The 23,981-nt window shown below is 40.5% G+C and overlaps 1 protein-coding gene across 3 annotated transcripts in view; it reads left to right on the top strand.

Annotated features, from left to right (window-relative positions):
- LOC143269240 (uncharacterized) overlaps positions 1-23,981 on the top strand; it is an 84,469-nt gene that overhangs the window by 40,927 nt on the left and 19,561 nt on the right. For 2 of the 3 annotated variants that reach the window (XM_076554302.1, XM_076554303.1), the window contains exons 16-17: positions 3,009-3,105; positions 11,984-12,166. In XM_076554302.1, the coding sequence (XP_076410417.1) occupies positions 3,009-3,049 (41 nt within the window). In that variant the 3' untranslated portion in view covers positions 3,050-3,105; positions 11,984-12,166. Of the gene's footprint in view, positions 1-3,008; positions 3,106-7,232; positions 7,295-11,983; positions 12,167-23,981 lie in introns of all 3 variants that reach the window. The other variant, XM_076554304.1, reaches the window with a different exon arrangement.

Genomic DNA, 23,981 nt, shown 5'->3' with positions numbered 1-23,981 from the left:
TGCAGAGGGCCTAGTCCAGTCCCATGCTGGTTCCACAGCTGTTGGTCTAAAGTTCCTGAGTTCCTACAAACATGGATTAGTTGTCTCTGTAGATTTCCCTATCATAATCTTGACCCTGCCCCCTTGTGGCCCCTGCACCAGACAGGCTCCATCCACTCCACCTAGTCATGAGGTTCCATATCTGCCTCTCATTCTTTTAGAGTCCCCCCACAAAGGAAAGAAAAGGGGAATATAAATGAGACAATATAAACAATAATTAAAAAGAAGAAAAAGTAAAGCACTTCACTCCCCCAACCCCCAACTTTCCCACCTCTCCATCATCTCTCCATCATCTTAGTGGCATTAGGAGCTGCTGTATCTCATGCAGGTCTAGCATTGATGGTGTACTGAAGCCAGGGGCCTTGAACCTGACCAACATCTCATTACACCACGAACATTTGCAATTGAAGCTGTTGGACTTTCCCTCCTTTTGTTCTGTCGACTCCCATCTCCAACTTTAATTGTGGATTTGTTAGTTTCCATCCACTTTCTCATCCAGGTTGGAGGATTCGTAGTTAAATACTTTTCAAGTGGAGTGTTCTGTCTGCCTGGTAAATTGATCCCTTTCCAACAAACACATATATATATTATAATATTTGTGTTATTCATAATAGATACTTTCCCTAGTAAAACTTATTGTCCAGCAGTTTACTTTGGTGGTAACATGGGTACTAGGACATTTTAAAGAACTCTACCTTTTCCTGACTCCTTACTCTGATACTCTGCCCATACATTTGTTTTCTATTCATCATAGAGTGAAATATTTTGTGGTTGTTTATCTAGTCTGGCAATTTCTCTCTCATCTAGACCTTTATGTTTAATGCAATTACATGGTTAGTTTGAGTCTTCTGTCTTGATAGTTTTAACTTCACAGGTTCTGTCCAGAATGTCTTTCTGTGTCTGCTTTTGGGTTTTTATTCTATTTATCCCCTCACCTAGCTTGTTATTTAGACATCTTTTAAAAAAAATGAATAGCTTTTTTTAGGCACTGGAGGCCCATGGGCTACTAGACTCAGAGCTCCTTCCTTGGTGACTTATGTCACAAGCTGCCAGACCTCTGGAGCTCATCTATTATGTGTTGTGTCAGCCAGACCAAGTAATAGTTTGTAGTTTACAGATTATTCATGCCAAAACAGATTATTCTGTCTTTTGTTATGGTGAACTTCAAAGCTTTTGTAATCCTTCTTAATTAAATATACATGACGTATGACAATGTGGTGATGGAATTTAGGCACACTGTAACTTTCAGTGACTAAAACTAATGAAATGCTAAGAAAGCTCTTATAATGTTTAAATTTTATGCAGATTTATTTGCATCAATTTTATACAACTCAGATTTCTTACGTGGTCCAATTATTTTATATACTACTGTAAATCTTTTAGGATTCTGGGTTCCAGAATGACCTTATAGTACTTATAATTTATTAATTACACTCCTTTATTCTTACAACTGAGAGTGTGAGAATGAACTGACATCATGTACAGCATCCATGCAACCCTCTCTGCCTCTCTGGTTCCAGAAAACTCAATAGGAAATTTGGAGAGAATACTTTTAAAATTCCACATATGTGTTTATAGGAGGAGGTATGTGCACAGGAGAGCAGTTCCCACAGAGATAAGGAGAGGCTCCAGATTTCCTGGAACTAGAGATATTGGTGTTTGATTATGAATCACTGCGATGGGTGATGGAAACTGAACTCAGGTTCTTTGAAAGAGTACAGTGTGTGTTTTTCTGTGAGGCCAACTCTAGCCCCATCATTCAAACATTTTAAGAGAAGTTTAGAAGATAGTAAAAATGTAGTCATTTTGTTTAGTTTTATTAAAATCTATAAGCCCTTATGCATATAAGTAATTCTTTTTCTGTTTTGTTACTTTTGAAATTAATCTTATTATTCTGTACATATTAATTATACAAAGTCACTAATTTGTTCATATACATCCCCTCACTACCTGTTATACTCCCTCCATCTAAAATATGTGCCCTCACGCTTCCTCAAAAATTTTCCTCCTACTTTGATATTTTTTCTAGATTCCATTTATGAGAGAAGATATGGGATATTTGTATTTGGATAATTGTCTATTTCTTAAGTTTGATGATAAATAGTTATAGTAATTTTCTTGAGGATTATGTGATTAATTTTTTCTATAGTTTTTCTTTATTGAATTATCTTGCATTACTTGTGTATATCATGCTTTCTTTATCCATTAGTATATTGGTGGTCTTCTAAGCTCATTCCATAAATCATCTGTGTTGTAGGTAGCACAATGATAAAAATTACACACAAACTCACATACACACATATACATGATTCAGTATAGTGAGTTCACTTTTAGAAGTAGGCACACCCAGAAGTGACACAGCTGGTATGTCTATGTTAAATTTTCATTCATAACTATCATTATAGCATCCACAGTACCCAGGATGTTTATTTTACAATAAACACAGCATATATGCTCTTTTTTTTTTTACACTTCCTGTGCAGCATTAAACAATTAGATTTGGTGAAAATTGTAATCATTAAAAAGACACTTAGAGCTGGAATTATGGGGCAATCTAAATATTATTCATCACCACAGGATCATTTGTCCTCTTCTGTGTTTATATTTTTTATATTTTACTAGTGTGAGAATGGGTCTGGGGACCCAAGAAAATGACCACATAATCTGTAGTGTTTGAGCCAGGCCATATGTCCTGCTGCAAATTTATTTTAATGCAAGTGATTGCCATGCCTTCCTTACTCTGAGTGGTTAGAGCTTGACCTCATATTACTGCATGGCTGGTTCCCTCAAAGTGGTCCACTTGGTAAGCAGAATGCACTTGTGAGTACCTAGTATAACTTTGCACACATATTTGTATCTCACATATATGTTGGCATTTGAGATACTGTCTCAGATACGGTCATTATGAAAAATTGTTTTCAGCATGCAAGAAAATGAAACTCTGTTCTTTATCTTTTACCATATGCAAGCTCTGCACCAAATGCATCATAGATGTCAAAATGAGACCTGATACCCTGAAATTGTCAAAGGTCACAGTAGCGATAATACTCCCACTTCCAAGAACAGGTAAGCGATTTCTGAGTAGGACTCTCATCCAATAGTAAATGAGACCAAATTCAACAAATAGGATCTTATGAAATATGACTTTTTATTTCAGCATAAGCAAATATAATTTAAGTGGTGGCCTACAGAATATGAGAAAATCACTGGGCAAATAGAGAGTGTGATAAGGTGGGGTGAGAGAGGTACTTACTCTCTTTTGGTGGAGTATTTCATAGGGTTAAGAAGTATTGGCTGGGGCTGGAGAGATGACTCAGGTGTGAAGAACAGTGACTGCTCTTCTAGAGGACTCAGGTTCAATTCCCAGCACCCACATGGCAGCTCCCAACTGTCTGTAGCTCTAGTTCCAGGGGACCTTTGCACAGACACACACAGGCAAAACACCAATGTACATAAAATAAATAGAATGAGCTGGGCGGTGGTGGTGCACATCTTTAATCCCAGAACCCAGGAGGCAGAGGCAGACAGATGTCTGTGAGTTCAAGGCCAGCCTGAGCACTCGGGAGGCAGAGGCAGGCGGATCTCTGTGAGTTCGAGGCCAGCCTGGTCTCCAAAGTGAGTTCCAGGAAAGGCGCAAAGCTACACACAGAAACACTATCTCGAAAAACCAAGGAAAGAAAGAAAGAAGGAAGGAAGGAGGAAGGAAGGAAGGGAGAAGGAAGGAAGGAAGGAAGGAAGGAAGGAAGGAAGGAAGGAAGGGAGATAGATAGATAGATAGATAGATAGATAGATAGATAGATAGATAGATAGATAGATAGATAGATAGATGATAGATAGATAGATAGATAGAATAATTGGCTTCCTACTCTGCATCTCTGATTTTTCAGCTTTTACCCCAATATCTGACTCTGGGTGATCACCCTGCAGCTTCAAGTGACTATGTTCAAGACTGACTGTGAGCATACCTATCTGTCCTGAACCAGACAGCTGGAAGAGACAGCCTTTGGTGGAAGACAAAGCCTACTAAGCCTTTGTCTCAGTACAGAAAATAAAAAGGAAGCCAGAAGTTGGCCATTTGTATTACTTATCAGTTCCTCTTTATGTATCTGCCTCTCAGGGAAGACTGTGTAATCCATTTTCCCTCAAATTAATGAGTTTATTGAGATTAATACAGGAGAATAAGTATGGAATTAATTATAAGAACATGAATATCTGTAATGTGAGGCATCACAATGTCTCACTTTAAAATGGGTGACTCATGAAGACTAGAATTCTGAATGTGTCTGCATGACTTGTTTGCAGCTGAATGAGACAGAGGGTCTCATTTCTTCAGTTGTCCTTAGTTACCACCTATTTAACCTTGGGAATAGAAGGATCTTGTTAATCCTGTAAGTTTCAGCTTTCCCAGAGTATTATGAACCTCCATAGAACTTTCTGAGACTTAAGGAAATAGCCCTACCCAAGGAAGAGCACACTAGTTGGATACTCAATATCAAATGATCAATCCTGACAACATATATTCTAGCTATACAGAATGATTGGTTTACATTTAGGAATATATAACTACACACATATACACATATATGTATATATGTATAAGCTTATAACAGCAATTAATGAAAAGGCAGGTCATAAATTAGAAAGAGAGCAAGGAAGAGTATAGGGAAGATTTAGAAGGATAAGTGAGAAGAGAAAATACTGTGATTATAATCTCAAAAATAACAGAAAAGAATATCATATCATAATAAGGAAAATTGTTATACAACACTTCACCCTTTCCTTAAACTGTTAATTGTTTCCACAAGATCACTTTCTTCCATTGGGCTCTGCAAATGCTGGGGAGCCACAAACCAGTCCTGAAGTCCCTGATGAAGCAACTGTTTAATTTTCATCTCTTCTTTAAGCACAGCTCCATCATGCCCAGTGAATTGGCTATAATGTACTGCTTCTCGCATACATATATTTTTCTTTCTTTTTTTCATTAAGAATTTTTTTCATTTTATATAACAAGCACAGATACCCCTCTCTTCCCTCCTCCTGCTTTTCCAGCATTTCCCCCTTCAACCCACCCCGTACTCCCTCCTCCAACAAGGTAAGGCCTCTCATGGGGAGTCAGCAGAGACTGGTCCATTCAGTAGAGGCAGGTCCAAGACCCTCCCTCTGCATCCAGGCTGTGCAAGGTGTACCACCATAGGTAGTGAGCTCCAAAAACCAGCCCATGCACCAGGGATGGATCCTGATACTACTGCCAGGGGACTCCTTAAGCAGATCAAGCTAAACAACTGTCTTGATTATGCAGAGTGCCTAGTCCAGTCCCACAGAGGCTCCATAGCTGTTGGTCTAAAGTTCATGAGTTCCTTCTAGTTTGATTTGGTTGTCTCTGTAGGTTTCCCCATCATGATCTTGATGCCTCTTTGCTCATAGAATCCTCTTCTCTCTCTTTGACTAGACTCCCAGAGTTTGGCCTGGTGTTCGGCTGTGGATCTCTGGATCTACTTCCATCACTTACTGGATTAATTTCTCTATGATGACAGGGTATTCACCAATCTGATTACTGGACTAAGACAGTTCAGACACTCTCTCCACTATTGCTAGTCATCTAAGCTTAGGTCATCCTGATGGAGTCCTGGGAACTTCCCTAGCACCCAGTTACACCCTATCCCCATGATTTCTCCCTCTATCATGGTATCTCATTGCTCTTTCACTATGTCCCTGTTCCAGATAGACCATCCTGTTCCCTTATTGTCTCATCCCCAACCCCCTACCCTCCATCACCCCCCTCCTCCCCAGTTTCCTCATGGAGATCTCATCTATTTTCCCTCCCGGGGTGATCCATGTGTCCTTCTTAGGGTCCACATTGTTACCTAGCTTCTCTGGAGCTGTGAGTTGTAGTCTGGTTATCCTTTGCTTTACATCTAGTATCCACTTATGAGTGAGTACATATCATGTTTGTCCTTCTGAGTCTGGGTTACCTCACTCAGGATAACATTTTCTAGTTTTATCCATTTGCCTGAAAATTTCATGATGTCATTGTCTGTTACTGCTGCATATTATTCCATTATGTATATGTACCACATTTTCTCTTCAGTTGAGGGTCTTCAAGGTTGTTTCCAGGTTCTTGCTATTACAAATAATGCTGCTATGAATGTAGTTGAGCATGTATCCTCGTAGTATGACTGAATATTCCTTGGGTGTATGCCCAAGAGTGGTATAGCTGGTTCTTGAGGTAGATTGATTCCAAATTTCATGAGAAACCTCCATACTGATTTCCAAAGTGGCTGTACAAGTTTGCATCCCACCAACAGTCGAAGAGTGTTCCCATTGCTCTGCATTCTCTCCAACATAAGCTTTTATCAGTGTTTTTAACTTAGCCATTCTGACAGGTAAAAGATGATATCTCAGGGTCATTTTGATTTGTATTTTCCTGATGACTAAGGATGTTGAACATTTCCTTAACTGTCTTTTGGTCATTTGAGATTCTTCTGTTGAGAATTCTGTTTAGATCTGCACCCCATTTTTAATTTGATTGTTCAGTATTTTGATATCTCATTTCCTGAGTTCTTTACATATTTTTTAGATCATCCCTCTGTCAGATGTGGGGTTGGTGAAGATCTTTTCCCATTCTGTAGGCTCTCATTTTGTCTTATTTACTGTGTCCTTTGCCTTACAGAAGCATCTCAGTTTCGAAAGGTCCCATTTATTAATTGTTGCTCTCAGTGTCTATGCTACTGGTGTTAGATTTAGGAAGTGGTCACCTGTGCCAGTGCATTCTAGACTACTTCTACTTTCTCTTCTATCAGGTTCAATGTAACTGGATTTATGTTGAGGTCTTTGATGCACTTGGACTTGAGTTTTGTGCACGGTGACAGATATGGATCTATTTGCAGCCTTCTGCATGTTGACATCCAGTTATACCAGCACGATTTCTTTTTTTCCATTGTGTAGGTTTGGCTTTTTTGTCAAAAATCAGGTGTTCATAGGTATGCAGATTAATGTCAGGATCTTCAATTCAATTGATTGGTCCACATGTCAGTTTTATGCCAATACTAAGTTGTTTTTATTACTGTAGCTCTATAGCAAAACTTGAGGTCAGGGATGGTGTTGTCTCCAGTGGTTGCTTTATTGTACAGGATTGTTTAAGCTATTCTGGGTTTTTTGTTTTTCTATATGAAGTTGAGTATTGTTCTTTCCAGGTCTGTGAAGAATTGTGTTGGGATTTTGATTGGGAACGCATTGAATCTGTCGAATGCTTTCGGTAAGATTGCCATTTTACTATGTTAATATTACCTATCTATGAGCATGGGAGATTTGTCCATTTTGTGATAACTTCTTCATTTTCTTTCTACAGATACTTAAAATTCTTATCATACAGATCTTTTACTTGCTTAGCTAGAGTTACCCCAAGGTGTTTTATATTATTTGTGGCTATTGTAAAGGTGATGTTTTTCTGATTTCTTTTCAGCCCATTTATCACTTGTATATAGGAGAGCTACTGTTTTTTTTTTTAGTTAATCTTGTATCCTGCTGCATTACTGAAGGGGTTTATCAGCTGCAGGCATTCCTGTTAGAGTTTTGGGGGTCACTTATGTAGACTATCATATCATCTGGCAATAGAAAAAGTTTGACTTCTTCCTTTCCAATTTGTATCCCCTTGCTCTCCTTTTGTTGTCTTATTGCTCTAGCTAGGACTTTGAGTACATATTGAATAGATATGGGGAGAGTGGACAGCCTTGCCTTGTTCTTGATTTTAGTGGAATTGCTTAGAGTTTCTCTTCATTTAATTATATGTTGGCTGTTGGCTTGTTGTAAACTGCCGTTATTAGTTTTAGGTATGTTCCTTGTATTCCTGATCTCTCCAAGACCTTTATCATGAAGGGGTGTTACTTTTGAGACTTCTTTGTTCCTAAAAATATCAGTTGGAATCAAGATTTGGAATTTTATCAGGCTACAACAGCGTGCAGTATAACACCATTTGTATTATGCTATGTCCATATTCATTGGTTACCCAGATGGGAGCTTGGATCATATGGTGAGTAGCACATCCTGGTGTGCATGTATTGAGGATGGTATGTCTTGTAAATGAAATGTATGTGTTCCACACAGTTGGCACTCAGGATATCAACTTATATCTGGATCTGAAGTTTGAGTGTCTAAGATTTTCAACAAACATTCTTCCGTGTGTCTCTTTTGAGGCCTTGATTGACTATAAAATATCAAGGTCTGGGATCAGAGTTCCCTCTAACTACCAAATATGTTAATGATGTCCATTTGCTTTCATCTGTAAGGGAGCCATTGGCTCCATTGAGAACATGGTATTTCTGGATCCCTTTTGATTAGAGTGTTGGATGAAGAAGAAAATATTCTGCCCACACATCCTAAAGTTCAGGGCTTCTGAGTTTAATTCTTGCTCAGTAGGCTGCAGGTCTCCACTGACAGCAGTTTATGGTCAGGCATGTTTCTCTTCTTGGATTGCCTGGACTTCTTTCACACAGGTCTTGGTCCTTGGCTACTTGATCAGTGTTTGGTCTAGGAAGAGTTCATTGCGGTTGGAGCAGGCTTCATTTAAATTATCTCTTCAAACTGGACTTCCTAGGGTCAACATTAAGTCTGGCCACATATCTCACATTGGGTTGTCAGGAGCTCCCTTGATTTTAGGGTTTGTGGTTTCTCTTCATCAAGGTCTGTGGTTGGCTTGTAACATTTGATTTTGCCTGGTTTGTTCTATGAGCTTTGTATGAGTTCTGAATTCTTCCCAGTCAATATTTGCCTCAGACCTCCTTCATTTGGTGCTTGGTGTTTTCAGAATAAGGATTAGGCCTGGGCATAGATGTTTTCCTGGTTTTCTCTGGGTGTTCTTTCTTTAAGGGGATGGCCCAGTCCCACTTCTCTTCTTTATTAGGGCCCAGATATATTCATAGTGAGGACTGGAATCAAGCCCACTAATTTTCTTGGTTTTGGCCTGGTCTTTTTCAGCCTTAAGGTTATGAAGTGTCCCGCATCTCTTCTTGATTAGGCCCATACTTTATCAGGGTAAGGATTATAGACAGACAGTTTTTTTTTTCTTGGCCTCTTTCATTTAAGAGAATGTCCCAGGTATTCTTCTCTCCTTGTTTTATCTCAGGCTTTTGTCAGGGTTAGTGTTAGGCCCCTGTGTTCCCTTTTCTTGCTTTGTCCTGGCCTCTCATGTGAGGGATTGGTCTGGGCCCATGACCTTTCTTCATTTGGCTCAGTCTTCAGGGTCAGAGTTATGCTGAGGACAACTCATCTTGGTGAGGGCCCTGGCTTTAGTCCAGGTAAATTTGAGGCATGGATATTCTCCTTTTCTTTCTTCGAGCCAGGTCTTTTTCCTCTGAGGGATAGGGTAGTACTAATTTCCCTTTTGGTTGGGGCCAGCCTTCTTCAGGGTCAAGGTTAAGCATGGCCATTCTTTTCTTTTCTTTTTGTTGCATTTCATTGTGTTACTTTTCCTTCTCCTTTGGCCTTGGCTCTTCCATTTAATGGACTGGCCCAGGGATACCTCTGTTTTTCCTCTGGGTCAGAGCTTATTCAGCTTCAGGTTTTGGTGCAGGCCTCTTTTAGGTCAGGGTTTGGAAATTTTATTCTTAGGGTTGGTCTCTGGCCTTTCTCGATAAGGGAAAGCCATTGTTAATTTAGGCTTTATTCCTGGTCTTCATCAGGTTCATCCTCAGGCCTTGGAATACTTTTGCTTGACATCTTGGTTTAATGGTTAATCCTGGTCTACTTTCACTTTAAGTACTAAGCATGGGCTTTTTCAGGGACCATGTTAGCCTGGGCTATTTTCAGGGTATGGTGATATCCAGGCAGTTTTTGTGTTAGAGTTAAGCCTGCTTACATTGATATTCTGGAACTCTCTAGTACCCGTTTCTCTTTAGGATTGAAGCAGTGGATACATTTGAGTCCAGGTTTGCCTGAAGCTACTTTGTAATTTGTAATTAGCCTTGGATTATGCTCAGCCTTTCTGAAAAAAAAAATAACATGTGGATATTGGTAGAGGACTGTATCTACAGCCCTTCTCTTATATCTCATGTATATTCTGAGGAACATTGACACTTTCCAAGGGAAGTTGGCAGAGACACCAACACACACAGCACAGACTCCAGATGAAATAAACTACATATTACACAAACAGAAAGGTGAAGTAGGGGGGAGACAGTGGTGCTTGGGAGAGTATTTGCTGCTGCATTGGTGACTGTGGTCATGGTAAAGAGGCACCCGGAGCTCATGTGGAAAATTGCTGCTTCTCAGTAAAGATAACAAACCAGAGTCCCAACAAGGTCCCTGCTGCCTTTCCTTCATTCTGTGATCTGTTCCCATGAAGGCATATCACAGGCAGTTAATATAACAGCAGAGGATGGTCCTCCATTGATTTAGAGGCTGCCTTGTTAGGCACATGAGGGTTGTGCAGATATTCATGGGGCCTCTTATGCAGTGTGGGCATGGTGTCCCCTCCTGTATGTCATTCATGGCATGCACCATGAGGGTGCTCCTTTGGTCCTTGCTATGGAAACACTTCTCAAAATGTCATTTGTTTTCTGCCTTGAAAACCCCTGGAACAATGAACCATGCCTTAGTGATCCCTTTCAAGAAAGCTCCTTGTCTTGTCCACTCAATGAGGTTCGATCAGGTCTTCCCACAAAGAATGTCTGCACTGACTTACCAGAAATTGATTCCTGCTCACATTATTATTGTTGTGAATCACAGGCCACTTTAATAGAGTGAGCTGCCAACCTGTCAAGGGCACACATGTAACCATGACAATGATTCCTTATGGAAAGTCACAGAGGCCAGGCCTCACTCTGCTCAGGGGAGCACAAAGGTGGTCAAGCTGTGTAGATGTTTTTGGAGTGGTAATTAGGGAAGGTGCCCGAAGGCTACAGGTATCGTCATTGCTTGGGGACAGCTTTCTATCCAATCATCCTCTCCTACTACAGGAGTTCACTGCTGAGAAGAGGAAGGTCAGTGGGGATGGGGCAGACTCAGGCCATATGTACACAGTTCAAATACTGGTCTATCATTTCTGATGCTCATTCTATCATCAAGATTCTCTGATCATGAGGCTGGTATTGTGCCATCTGCAGTACCTGGGGCTTGGGGAACAGAGCTGTTTGAAATTTGCCCTCCAGCCTGTCCCTTCACCAACATTAAACATGACTTGAAGTGGGATTGACCAGAAAGCAGAAAGCCATGAGGCTGTCCCTACCTCCTCTCCTCATGGTAGTTGATAACTTCTGAGGCTGTCACTCACTGGGTAGCAGTGTAACAGCAGTTCATTCTGTCCCATTTTGGAAAGTGGAGTCCTGGGACAGGTGCTGACTCTGCCTCAGCTGTTGTCACCCTTTCTAACAAATGCTAGTGGAGATTAGTAGTAGAAAACAATGGACATATCTCACTTTGAGAAAACCCCTTCCCAATCTCCCATTGTCCTTTGCCTTCACGCCTCTCTCCTTCCCTGACAGTTTATCTCTCAAGGCTGGTCTCAGATTTTCTGCAATACTTCTAACTCAGTCTCCTTAATGTTGGGTTTCCCTTTTAATTATTCATTCATTTATTTATTTATTTATTACCATGGATGCTTTTTTCTTGCCCTAATATGACATTTAAGGGTAGTGGGAAGGAAACATCTTAGAGATCTGAAGAATTAGTCAAAGCATCACAGTGTTCCATTCTATCTTATGAGGATGGAAACCTACACTTAAGAACTGTGGCATGCAAAAAGAAAGAAAACAAAATTGAATTAACATGTTTTTCTACTGGTCCTCAACCAATAAAATCTCAGTTATAAAAGAAAATCTCTTCCTGTTATCTCTAGATGCAGTTATGTAAGCATTATGCTATCCTCAAAGCCAAAAAGGATTTAGGGAGGGTGGCCTCAATAAAACCAGCTATCTAATCACAGAGCTTGAAATGCTTTTCCTGTCTGCAGCAGGTGAATCCGGAAGAAGAGAACTTACACGGTTACCCAGCAGAGATGCCTCTTTGCTGTCTCAGCCTGGATGCCTGTGGTAACAGTTACAGTAGGAATGCCCCACCTGGAAGTCTTCCAGTCGACATCATTGTATCCTGGGAACCCACAATTTCCTGGTCTTCACCAAGTTCTGGATAGCCAGTAAGTGTTTTTAGTTTTACTTGATGGTGATGATTTACTATAATCTGAAAGTGCAGTAGAAGAGGAAAGAGAATCAGAAAACATACATATGCTTGGTGTCAAATGTTATCTGAAGGGCTTAACATGTGACATAGATTGTAGATATCCATCTAAGAAAGATCCTGAAACATGTACACATTGTTAGCAACATCTTAGACAACATCAGTATTCTAGAAGCATGGAAATTCCATGCACAGAATGCAGCATGATCAAGCATGCCCCACCCAAAAGTAATAGTGCCACTAGCCCATCATAAAGGATCAGGGCACCATCAGTGTTGTGCCACAATACACACATGATTTTTCACACACTATACTCAGATATATGTGCCCACATTCATACATTTAGAAACATGTATTTGTCTACAACTTTGCATGCACACCCACATGCACCCACACACACCCATACGCAGACACATAGAAATATTCATTAAATTAATTAGATGTACAATAATTTGGCATGACAAAAATAAAAAGAAACAAACAATCCTTGTGGTATTGGTACGCATGTGTATGGTATGCATGTTGGATACAGAACTATGGGTATAGTTATGTGCATATTTTTATAAGTATCTATATGGTATACATAATATGTACAACCATATCTAATTGCATATACATGTGCATATAAATATAAAGATAAACTGAACTCTCAACTCCCAGACACCAGCCAAGGAGGCAGCAGAACTTTCTGAGTGGCCACCTTGCTGTGTTAGCTCTTTTCTACCTTCAACTCTGAGTACCTGTTATGTTTGTTTGAAAGGCATAACTTTTTAATTCACAACAGAGACACTGTTTTGCCTTACCAGAAAATATGTAAAATGTAACTTTCAAAAAAAAGAAACATGAGAAATAATCTTTGCTTTCAGTATCTAGAAATGAATATCAAAACTTCCATCAACACTTTTTTCTATAACTGTATATCATTTCAATACTTATTTTTTTAAATTTTAAATTTTTTCTCCCCTGAATAATGTAGTCTTCAATATATATATAAATCCTGAGGTATCATTCTCCGTGATGATAGTGGCCACCACTGTCTCTATCTAAAACATCTTTTAGTTACCTAGAAGTTGAGTTGTTAATTCCTGCATGGACTAGTTTATGTTTCTGTGTAGACTTAGGAAACATTTATTACACTAGGCTTTGAAGACACAGAGGTAACTAGGGTGAGTAGCATGGGAAGGAGATGGCTTGGGTGAGCTGACTGCATGTGTTGGGAAAGTTCTAGTTCAATGGGTGAAAGGTCATGTCTGAAGTAATAGGAGGCAAAAAGGCAGAGCACAAGAGAAAGGTATTTCTGATTGCACGCTGCTACTCAGTGTAGAACAACAGATCAGCTCTTACCCACTGCATGACACATGGCTGTCCCAGATTTCTACTTAGCATGGGGAAATGATTGTCCTTGGCTTGCTCTACGGTGGTGTCTATAAAGATGATACAGGTCTAAAAGCATTTGTAACAAATACACCTAAATGTACAAACCCTTACAAGGTATTTTGCATCAGAGCTGGTTTATACCAAAGTCCATGCTCAAAGGGTCGTCCAGAAGTAGAATTCTTTCCTGAGTCCATTGTTTTCTGTGATTATGTTGGATACCTACTGTCTTAGTTAGGGTTTCATTGCTGTGAAGGGACACCATGACCATAGCAACAATTACAAAGGAAAACATTTAATCAGGTGGCTTACAGTTTAGGAGGTTTAGTTCATTATGATCATGGCAGGACAAGGAGGCATGCAGGCAGATATGGTGCTGGAGAAGGAGAAAAATGTGGAGATGAAGCTACATCTTGATCCACAGGCAGCAAATGTGCTCTGAGACACTAGACATGGCATGAGCATAAGAGATCTCAACCCTCCCCCACTGTAACATAATCCTCCAACAAGGCCACACTCCCTCCAACAAAGCCACACCCCCTAATAGTGCCAATCCCTATGAGATTATGGGGGCTTCTTACTTTCAAATTAACAAACCTCCAAGATATACTGAGAAGGCATAATAAAACACATTATGGTGGGGCTAATAGAAGATGTTTTTGAGAGGAGAGTACTTTTTTAAAAAAGAGGAGAGTCTTATCATTTGTTTCTACCCATCTTAGTTCCTTGTTAGGGACTCCACAACAAAACAGAGATTACCAAAAGAAAAGCATATTCACTTACCTAGTGCAAACTTTCACAGCACAAGTCTTCCTAAGGTAGAAAAAAAACCCAAAAATTGCTTAGACATGTGATAATTTCTTCAAGATTGCTTTCATCCAGAATGTTCATTACATAGAATATCCTGTGCTTAAGAAGTAATCTTTAAATGTGCATATTTTCACATAATATTAAGTAAATATTCTAATTTACAATTGAAAGAGTCAGGTACTTTAAATGTACATTAATAGCAACATTTTGACTTCACTTAATCATTATCAAATTAATTAAATATAAAAGCACATAGTACTGATGCCCAGCCATTGAGTAAGCAAAGCACTGTCTTTGAACAGGTCTCATTCTCTGGTCTATGCCACCTCTAGTCAGGCTTCCAAGTGTGAAAGACAAGAGCAAATCCTTTGACACCAACATCTCACTTGTGCCTAAAGTCTCAACAGGAAGAGCAAGCAAACAGAATTAATCCATCCCCAAGAGTCCCCATGCCTCATTCAAATGGCAGTCACCACAAGCTTCACAAACTCCTGCCAAAAACTGTCCTAAGTGACACCCAGCAGCCCCAGAACACTCCTTAGTTTAGTGTGGGGTAACATCCCAGGCACAGGTCAGAATGACCCATGGAGAACATGGAGATGGTGAAAGGGCATCAGTCCTGCTGTGGAGATCATCTCAAGAGGAATTACTAACCCTGCAGGCAGCTAGAGACATGAACAAGGCTACCAAAGAAAGGGAGTCTTCCAAACACTCATCTGGTCTCATATTAGGCTTCTGTCCCCAAATTCTCCAACGTGTAGGGACAGAGGTGCCCATGGCCCCAGAATTATCGGCCCTTACTGTAGATATTTTTATGGTTCTGATCCTTGGAGTGGCCTACAGCCTTCATGTTCACCAGAGTTCCTTCCATACCACAGAATGAAGCCTTTATGTATCTCCCATGTTTCCCAATACCCGTACCCTTCTCACCTTGGAGGCCTTTCCTGATACTCAACTCCTGGTGGGCCCAGTCATTTCACCCATGCCGCATGACATTGAGCCGTGGACTCAGGGCCACAATGTGCACAATGTCTCAGGGCCAGCACTGTGCCTCTTAGAGCATGTAGTAGACCAGAGAGTTTATTCTAGAGTTGATGGAAAGTGGAATGTAATGAAACGTGTGTCAAAATGAAAGCAATAGGAGTCAATCAGATGAATGGCAAATAGTGAGGGATTTTGGGTCATGTCCTCTCTGTGTGCCTTCATCAGTCTTCAGATGTGATGCTGCACCTTTCCTCCATGGAGAGACATGTGGTGCTTCTGACCTGCTTCACGAAATTGTCAGGAAGACCTTTCTAGGTTTTATGAGCAGTTTCAGGGGAAGATATGAGTCCTTCCTCACATTCATTCATCCACTCAAAGAACTTCCTATGCCAAGCCCCATGTTTTGATATAGCATATTCTGAATGCCAACAAGTATGAAATAAAGAAAAAGTCTGGGTATAATTAATGACTGTGCTCATATTTGATACTGAAGTGTAACATATATATAAATTTAAAGATGCATCTCAGTATATCACATTCTGTGCATGTCATTTTGCATCAACTTTTCAGTGATTCTTGTTTTAAAGGTATCTAGAGATTGAAATGTACAAGGTACTCCATTTAAGTGGAATGTTTTTCACTAAGTCTTTGAGACATTAGTATTCTAAAACATGCAGCAACCACAAAGGCTATTTAAGTTCTGAAGTATCTTAGAAATTTTGATCCTTGTAAGAATGTTATATTGGGAGAAATATGTGATGATTGCTGTAACTGGTTAAATGCTGAAACCTGAACTGTCCACAGGAGCCTGCAGAGCACTAATGACTAATAGCCTTAGACCTGAGAAGTGCATGGGGCACATAGGACAGACTCTCAAAGGCAAAATGCCAGGAATGATCATGGCATTTCAATGACTCACCCTGGAACCTTCCTTGGTGATTTTTCACTGGTTATTTCCAGTGAACTCCCTTACCTGCATGGCAGAGTAATGTCACTTTTGCCTTTTCCCATGAATTACTCTGAATCAGCAGTTTCTTCAAGCTAGACACACAGCAACTCTCTTCACATCAAGAATTCTTACCCGTAGCATGAGCTTTTATTAAGAGTATCATTCATTTGAAACAAAATTCTGCACAAATTTTCCCAATGCCCATTAATATTAAAATATTCTCTAAGTTTCAGAACCACAAGAAAATCCTCTAAGGCAGAAAGCCACAAGTTGATCATGAAAAGTACCAGGGAAGGGCCACTGAGATGCCTAGTTGGGTGGAAGGAAAGAGCTTACTCCTCCTAATTTGTTCATTGACCTCCATATGAACAGAATGTCAAAATGGCATGGTGTGTGTTGTGTGTTCATTCTCTCTCTATCATATGTATGTATATAAGTGTTTCCCTTATTGTAAATAAGTAAATAGATACATGTTATTTTAAATTCTGATCAGATTTCCATACACTATTCATATGAAATAATTTTTAAAATAATGAAAAAAATCAATGCAGCTCACAACTGTTTGTAACTCCAGTTCCAGAGGATTTGACACCCTCACACAGACATACTTGAAACCAAAACACCAGTGCATTTAAATTAGTGAATAAAAAATTAAATTTTTGTAAGAGCTAGTGGGTTCAGGAGCCCCACTAGCATGCCACAGAACTAAATAACCTAGGTTCATAGTGACTCAGAGCCTGAACCACCAACCAGGGAGCATCATGGGACTGACCTAGGCACTCTGCAGATATTTTTCAGTTGTATAACTTGGTCTTCTTGTGAGACTCCTAACAGTGGGAGCAGGGCTTGTCTCTATTGACTGCTTTTGGGACCCATCCTCCTTCTGAATTGCTATATCCAGCCTTAATAGAAGAAGTCATGCCTAGTCCTACCACAACTTGATATGACATGGCAGGCAGATATCCATAGGAGGCCTGCACATTTCTGAACAGAAGAAAGAGAAGGAGGAATGGATGTGGATCAGGAAGAGTGGAGGTGGGTGGAGGGTTGAGAAGAGAGGATGGAGGTGAAATTTTGGTTAGGATGTAAAAACAAAAATAAATAAATAAAATCATTCATTCTAAAAGAAGGGAGAATATTGATGTTTATCATATTTAAATTTGGGATACTAAAAAATGTCCCTCAAGTGACATTACCACTTATTCTAACTTTTTATTGTGTTTGTAGTTGTACAGGGATAGTTAAATAATGCTAGGCATAATTTTGAGCTGGTCTAATACGTAATGTGTTTGCTTTGTACTTGGAATAATTATATCATGTTTAGGCATTATTAGGACCTGGTTATTGTTTTACATTTAGAAATTAATCATGATATAAAAAGATACAATTGTGTGCCAAATTGACATGGGGTGAAGTTGTGATAGCTATTTTTAGATGTCAATTTTATTACATCTGGATTAACTAAGACCTCAATATGGAGGGGCACACCTGTGAGTATATTTGCTTAATTTGAAGACAGAAGATCCACACAGAATCCTGCTCTTTGTGGTTGGAAGACATTAATCTGGATGTTAATGAGGAAAGTAACAACTTTTACTCAGATGTTTTGAGCCAAAACCTCATCTGTAACCTTAGCCAGGCCTTGTGCTGGTAGCCCATATACAGAAATGGAGGAAGGGAGCTTTTGCTCTTTAGGTGCTTGGTCTCACCTTGCTAGCAAGTCCATTCCTTCACTGGCATTGGAGCCAACTTCTTTGGGATTCCAGACTATGCTACTGATGGGCTGAGATATCAAGCATTGTGGACTGAGCAACTACTGGATTCTTGGACTTTGCCATCATAGCCAGCCAATGTTCAATTAGCTGGACCACAGCCTCTAAGTCATTCTAAAAATAGGCTTTTGTATATATAGAAATGCATTCTATAAGTTGTTACCCCATAGAACCCTGACCAATACACCAGACAGGGATAAAACTTTTAGAGTAGTTTGGTCCTCACAGCAGCATTATGTCAGTTATGAATTGTATAGAATCACTGGGCAAGAAAGTAAAATAACACAAGTCTGAAATTTCTCCAATGGAACACACACTAATCTAATTAAATGAGTAATTATATGAGATGGAGAGATTCGAGCTTAAGTGGGCCAAGCTTAAGTGGGCCAAGACATGGCAACACACACACACACACACACACACACACACCTGCACACATTAAGATCAGTAGACAGTAGGTACTTTTTGCTCTTGATTATGATAGTTCTAGCTTGCAGGCATACGGAATTACTTCCTTTACACATTAAATCTCTCCCTCACTCTAGTCTCAGAAGTCAGATCTATCCCAGAGTAGCTTCACAAGAGTAAATCAGTCATCTTGAAGAATTTTCTCGATATAATCGTGATCTGCTGTAGTAAAAGAGCAGCTTCAACCACTTCTCTCCTTTTTTAGTTTTGCCCAGAATCACTCTGCACCAGAGACATGTGGCCCTGACGCAAACTCTATCCACTCCCTCTAGTCATGAGGTTCCCTCCCATCATTGCTTTTCTGGACCATCAAGAGGGATTCCTCATCCTACCTCCACCCCCAGGAGGGTTTTCTCAATTCTGCATTTCATCAGACAGGCTTAATAGGTGTTGTCAACCTAGAAGAGATCTACCAAATCTGTTCCATTCTCACAGTCAGTGAGACTTGGGCAGGATCCTGAACCTATGAGAGCCCTGAATGGATGTGTGGCAGTCTAAGACAATTAGCATGCCTGTCCCTACAGTTTTCAGTAAACTTCAGTCTTTGGTTGGGAGTGATCCAATCCACATAATAAAGCACACATGGCTAGGAGGACAAGAGTCAATGCAGGGACTGGGGAGATGGCTCATCCATTAAGAGCATTTATTGCTGTCTCAGAAGACCCACAGGACAGCTTAAAAACCTTTTAACTTAAATTCTACGGGGACTCTGCCCTCACCTGGCCTCTGTGGGAATTGCATGTATGTGGTAGTAAAACACCCCTAAGTATAAAGAAAACACCACAAAATATCCCAACATGTCTTGCAGGAAATTATCTCTACTGATCTGTTATCAGTCATGATATATTTCAAGAAAACCAGAGGCATATTACTTTTCATTTCCTGATTTCTTTTATACAATTTTAATGAACATTTTTTTCCTGAGAGGCCTGGAGCAATATATTTTTGTTTCCCTTAATTTCGACTAAATGATGATTTTGTGAACATGTGTGTACAGTGTACCACATTTTACTGGTAGCTAAATATATGACCTCAAAGATAGAATATGTCTAGTTCTTTTCTTATGTAGTTGGTATCCATGGAGTGGGCTATGCCATCCATATCCAAGGTGCCACCCCCCTGTGTAGCCCTGAGAGCCATGAATGGAAAATCCTTGTGCAGCCCGAGCTTCCTGGATCTTACTGAGATACATCCAAGCCTGTGAGTTTTAGGTTTACAGGAGTGTGAAACCTCACCTGACTAAAGAAGAGTCTCAGAATAAAAAGTTTGAAATTGTATTTTATTCATAAAATACATTCATTTCACTCAATGAGGCCTTCAAAACAGTATCATTATATACGGTGTATAGCCTTAGCAAACTATTAAAACAATGACAAAAATAAGAGTAATAACAAAAATTAACAAAATCTTAAATGAAAATGAAGAAAACCAAAAACCAATGCATAAATATCCCAAGATATAAAACAAAAATATTAAGGAAATTACAGTTTTCTTTGTAATTTCACTATGAAAGCACAAATGAGGTGAGGAACTGGCTTATTCTCTGTAGTGAATTATCTTCAGCTACACTTGCCTGTGACATGGCGTCAGCTTCAGCGCTGCAGTAGAGAGACTCTTGTGCTTTTGGTGTGGTCTGTCTGGATGGCAGTGTGACATAAACACAGCCTTCCTTGTCAGATTTCCCATCACATATGGAGTCAGGGCTTTTAGTAATTTGTTGTGTGTTCTCTGTATCTTAGACTCATTTCTGACACAAACTTTTCTCTGGGGATAGTGAGCCAAAAGATGTAGATGATATTGTGGCTGGATCGCCTGATGGTAGGTTGATGTTTGCCTCACTGTTGAGTTCAAAGCTGAAAAGAGGTAGCATTTTCTGAGGAGGCCTTGAACCTGAAGTGTAGAATATCATGCCTTAAGGTGTCTCTGGCTTCTTCCAGCCTTCTCAGTTTTCTTATCAGGTGCTGTCAGGGAAAAATCAGTAAAGAAAATATGATTTAGAAACAGTTTTGCTGTGCCACTGGCATGAAAGATCAGGGCCTGTTCATCCCTAGTAAACAAAAGTTAAGGAAGGAAACACACCCCATGAACACCCTGGCTGCTGGGGATGGGGCTCAATGGTGGCTTACTTGCCTGAGACATAGTGTTTCTGCTTCAGCAGCTCCATCTGCAGGAGGCTCTCATCCTGGGCTGTGGTCGGCTCTAGTTTCTGCTGGAGGTTTTCAAACCTAGGGGAGGAAGACAGCTGGGGCACAAGCCTGGTGAAGACGTGCCATGTCAGCTTTTGAGACCCCACCAGATCTACTCAGCTAGACAATCGAGCATTACCTCTCAGCTGAGCTCATTCCCTGCTTCCCGAAGGGAAAATGGTCAGAGAGCTACTGGGCAGGATTTTTTTTCTCATCTTTTAAAAACTAGTAGACTTGAACTGGAAAATACACACTGTGCTGGATTAGAAAAAACAGCACATTTCTCCAACAGTCCAAAGATATCATTTTGGAGAAATATCATTATGACAAAGGTCTGAGGCACAGGTCAGGGAAGATGTACCTGGCCTTGATTAGATACCAGGTGAATGTGAACCTCCTGGAAAACTCTATGCCTGCCCTCTAGTGGAGCCTACACAGCAATGCAGAGAAGGCCTTGCTTATTCCTACAGCTCAGAACCCTGCATGGGCTTAACTTGTCAACTCCTACTCTGTTTATGACCAGAGTAAATCTTCTCATGAGAAACTGATAAATAGTGCAGAGAGCCTGCAATCAGCAGGAGACTGCTGGATACAAATCTGCCAAAGGGTAGACACTTATCTCTAAACGTCTTATTCCTGATGGAAAAAAAAGTTGCAGAACGACACACTTTCCTCATGATTGATTATCCCCTCTAGGTTCCTGGCTAATACGGGCATATTTGTGGGGAGATCTAATCTAAGAGATGAGATACTCAGTGCATATTAGAGGTCTCAGAAGGGAAGAAGAGGACACAATCTCCATAAGACCAAGGAGAAAGCATATTGCTTCCTGGACAGAAGTTCCTATTGACTGAGTCAGCAATGACACTCTGAGATGTTCTTTCCCTGGCTGTGGCTGGGAGCTTTGCCAATTGAATACAAACTCAAGGAGGACAGAAATCCAGGTACAGCGGACCCACTTGTATCCATCTGCTTCTGGAATCCTGGGCTCCTACCTCATCTGGGACACAGTGAAGTGATGCTGCAGCTTTGCTGCCAAGTCCCTTTGCCGGGTGAGCAGCTCCTGCTTCAACAGGTGCTGAAGATCTTCCTCAAGTCTTTGATGTTCCTGTTCATTAGAAGATTGTGTTTTTAGGAGAGGATTGTGTGCTCCATTTAAATACACACACGTGCAAGCACGCACACACACACACATACACACACACGCACGCACACATGCATGCATGCACGTATACACTCTTGAACATGTGAATGGATGCACACATACAAGCACACTACATTGCATCCATGATTAGTTTCCCAGATAACACTATTGTAAGAAGAGATCACCTGTGATAGCATGGAGAAGAAAGTTACCTTTCATTAACCCACACCCTCTCTACCCATCCTCCATCCCAGAGGCAGGAAAACAGAGGATGCTCTGAACACAGAGATGGGGAGAAGATTGTGTACTTTTACTCTGTTTTGATATTTTTTCATTTCATTTTACTTTATATGTGCAGGTGTTCTGTCTGCCTGTGTGTCTGTATAACACATGCATGCCTGGTGACCTGGGAGAAGAACTCAGTGGACAGATCAGTCAGTGTAGTACTTACTTTATAAACCTGAACACAGACAGGTGAACCCCAGGGTTTTTTGACCGGTAATCCAAGCTCTCCTAGCAAGTTCCCAGTCTGTGCACTGAAGGGTTAGTTCCCCAGCACAAGACCACTGGATGGCAGTGGACCAGCCACTTGCTCTCACACAATGCTTCCTCAAGGGCATCTTTCTCCCAAAGAAGCTCTCTAAACCACAGGTTCCCTTAGGCCCAAAGCAATGAGCTCAGAAAACTAGAAAACTTCTAAAATCAGGAGTTTATATTAACCTTTCCTCCAAGTAACATGATTGTGTCAGGGATTTCTTTGAGTAACAGAAGGTTGACTAACTCAGCCAAATGATTGCATGTATTATTTCAAGGTTCACAATATTCCGTGTACCAGATTGCATGTTTTCACTCATCAGTGATGGGCATCTGAATAGTTTCTAGTTGGGAGTGCTGTGATGAGTCCTGCTGTACCCCTATTGTCCCCTATTCTCTAGGATACCTACTTTACATTCTAGAATCAATAGTCCACCTAGAGTCTGCAGTTCAACTTTCTGAATAATTGTACATAGCTTCTCACAGGGCTGCACCATTTTACACTACTATCAATATCTGAGAATTCTCATTTCTGCGAAACCTCCATCAGGATGAATTTTAACTCAGTATGAAGAAGTTCAAAATAAAAGCAGTTTTTGAGTGCTGCAGACACAACATGGAGTGGGTGCTTTAGAGTGTGATGAGCCTAAGGGGTGCACTGAGACAGCCTCTTCTCACACCTCAGCATAGCTGTGGGACTTCTGCTGGGCTGAGATGCAGCCACAAGACCCTCTGCAGTTCAGAATTTCTCAGAGAATAAAATCTAGGCCAAGCTCCAAGGACAATGTTAGCTGAACCAAGGTTAGGGAAAGGTGCAAGGAAAATGGCAGCAGACAATGAGGAGAAAAACAAAACAGGATGCAGGGAAGTCATCAGTAGTCAGCCACCATTCACCCAGAACAGAGGACACAAACTCTCAGGCACCTTTCCTGCCTCTCAGTAGCCTCTTTCTCACCTTCATTGACCCCACTACTTTGTTTTTCTCCCAAGGATTTCTTTGCAGATAAATAATTCTGCCTCTACAAATACCTGAAAAACTTTTACCTTGCATCAATTTTCTGTCTTTTGTTGTTGTTAGCTTTATGGACATGCAGAATTATGGGCAGCTCCATCAGTTCTTTGACTGATGCAAAGTGGTACTAACCAGGTTAGGCATAGTACTTTCTCATTGAAGTCTGTCTCCATCATTCTTAAAAATGTTCCATTGCTCCGTGAGTGAGTGAAGATACACATAGAGGCTCAAACACATATTCCCATACACACAAAGATGCACTTAAAGACAACTCACAGACACACACATACAACACACACACACACAGACACACACAGATACACACACACAGACACACACACACACACACACACACACACACACACACACACACACACACCTTTCTTGTACCCAGGAGAGCAAGGCAGAAGACTAGAATGTTGTAGCACCTTTTCTACTCTAGGGTGAGGTAGTGGGTCCTCCCCGCTATCTAAAAGACTCAGACCCATCCAGGCTCTTCTGCCCTGGCCTGAAATTATTTCCCCTCCTAGGAAAGTTTTTA

This window comes from Peromyscus maniculatus, chromosome 18, assembly GCF_049852395.1.
Source record: "Peromyscus maniculatus bairdii isolate BWxNUB_F1_BW_parent chromosome 18, HU_Pman_BW_mat_3.1, whole genome shotgun sequence".
Lineage (NCBI taxonomy): Eukaryota > Metazoa > Chordata > Mammalia > Rodentia > Cricetidae > Peromyscus > Peromyscus maniculatus.
The sequence above is the reverse complement of the archived record's forward strand: the minus strand, read 5'-3'. Positions and strand labels throughout refer to the sequence as shown.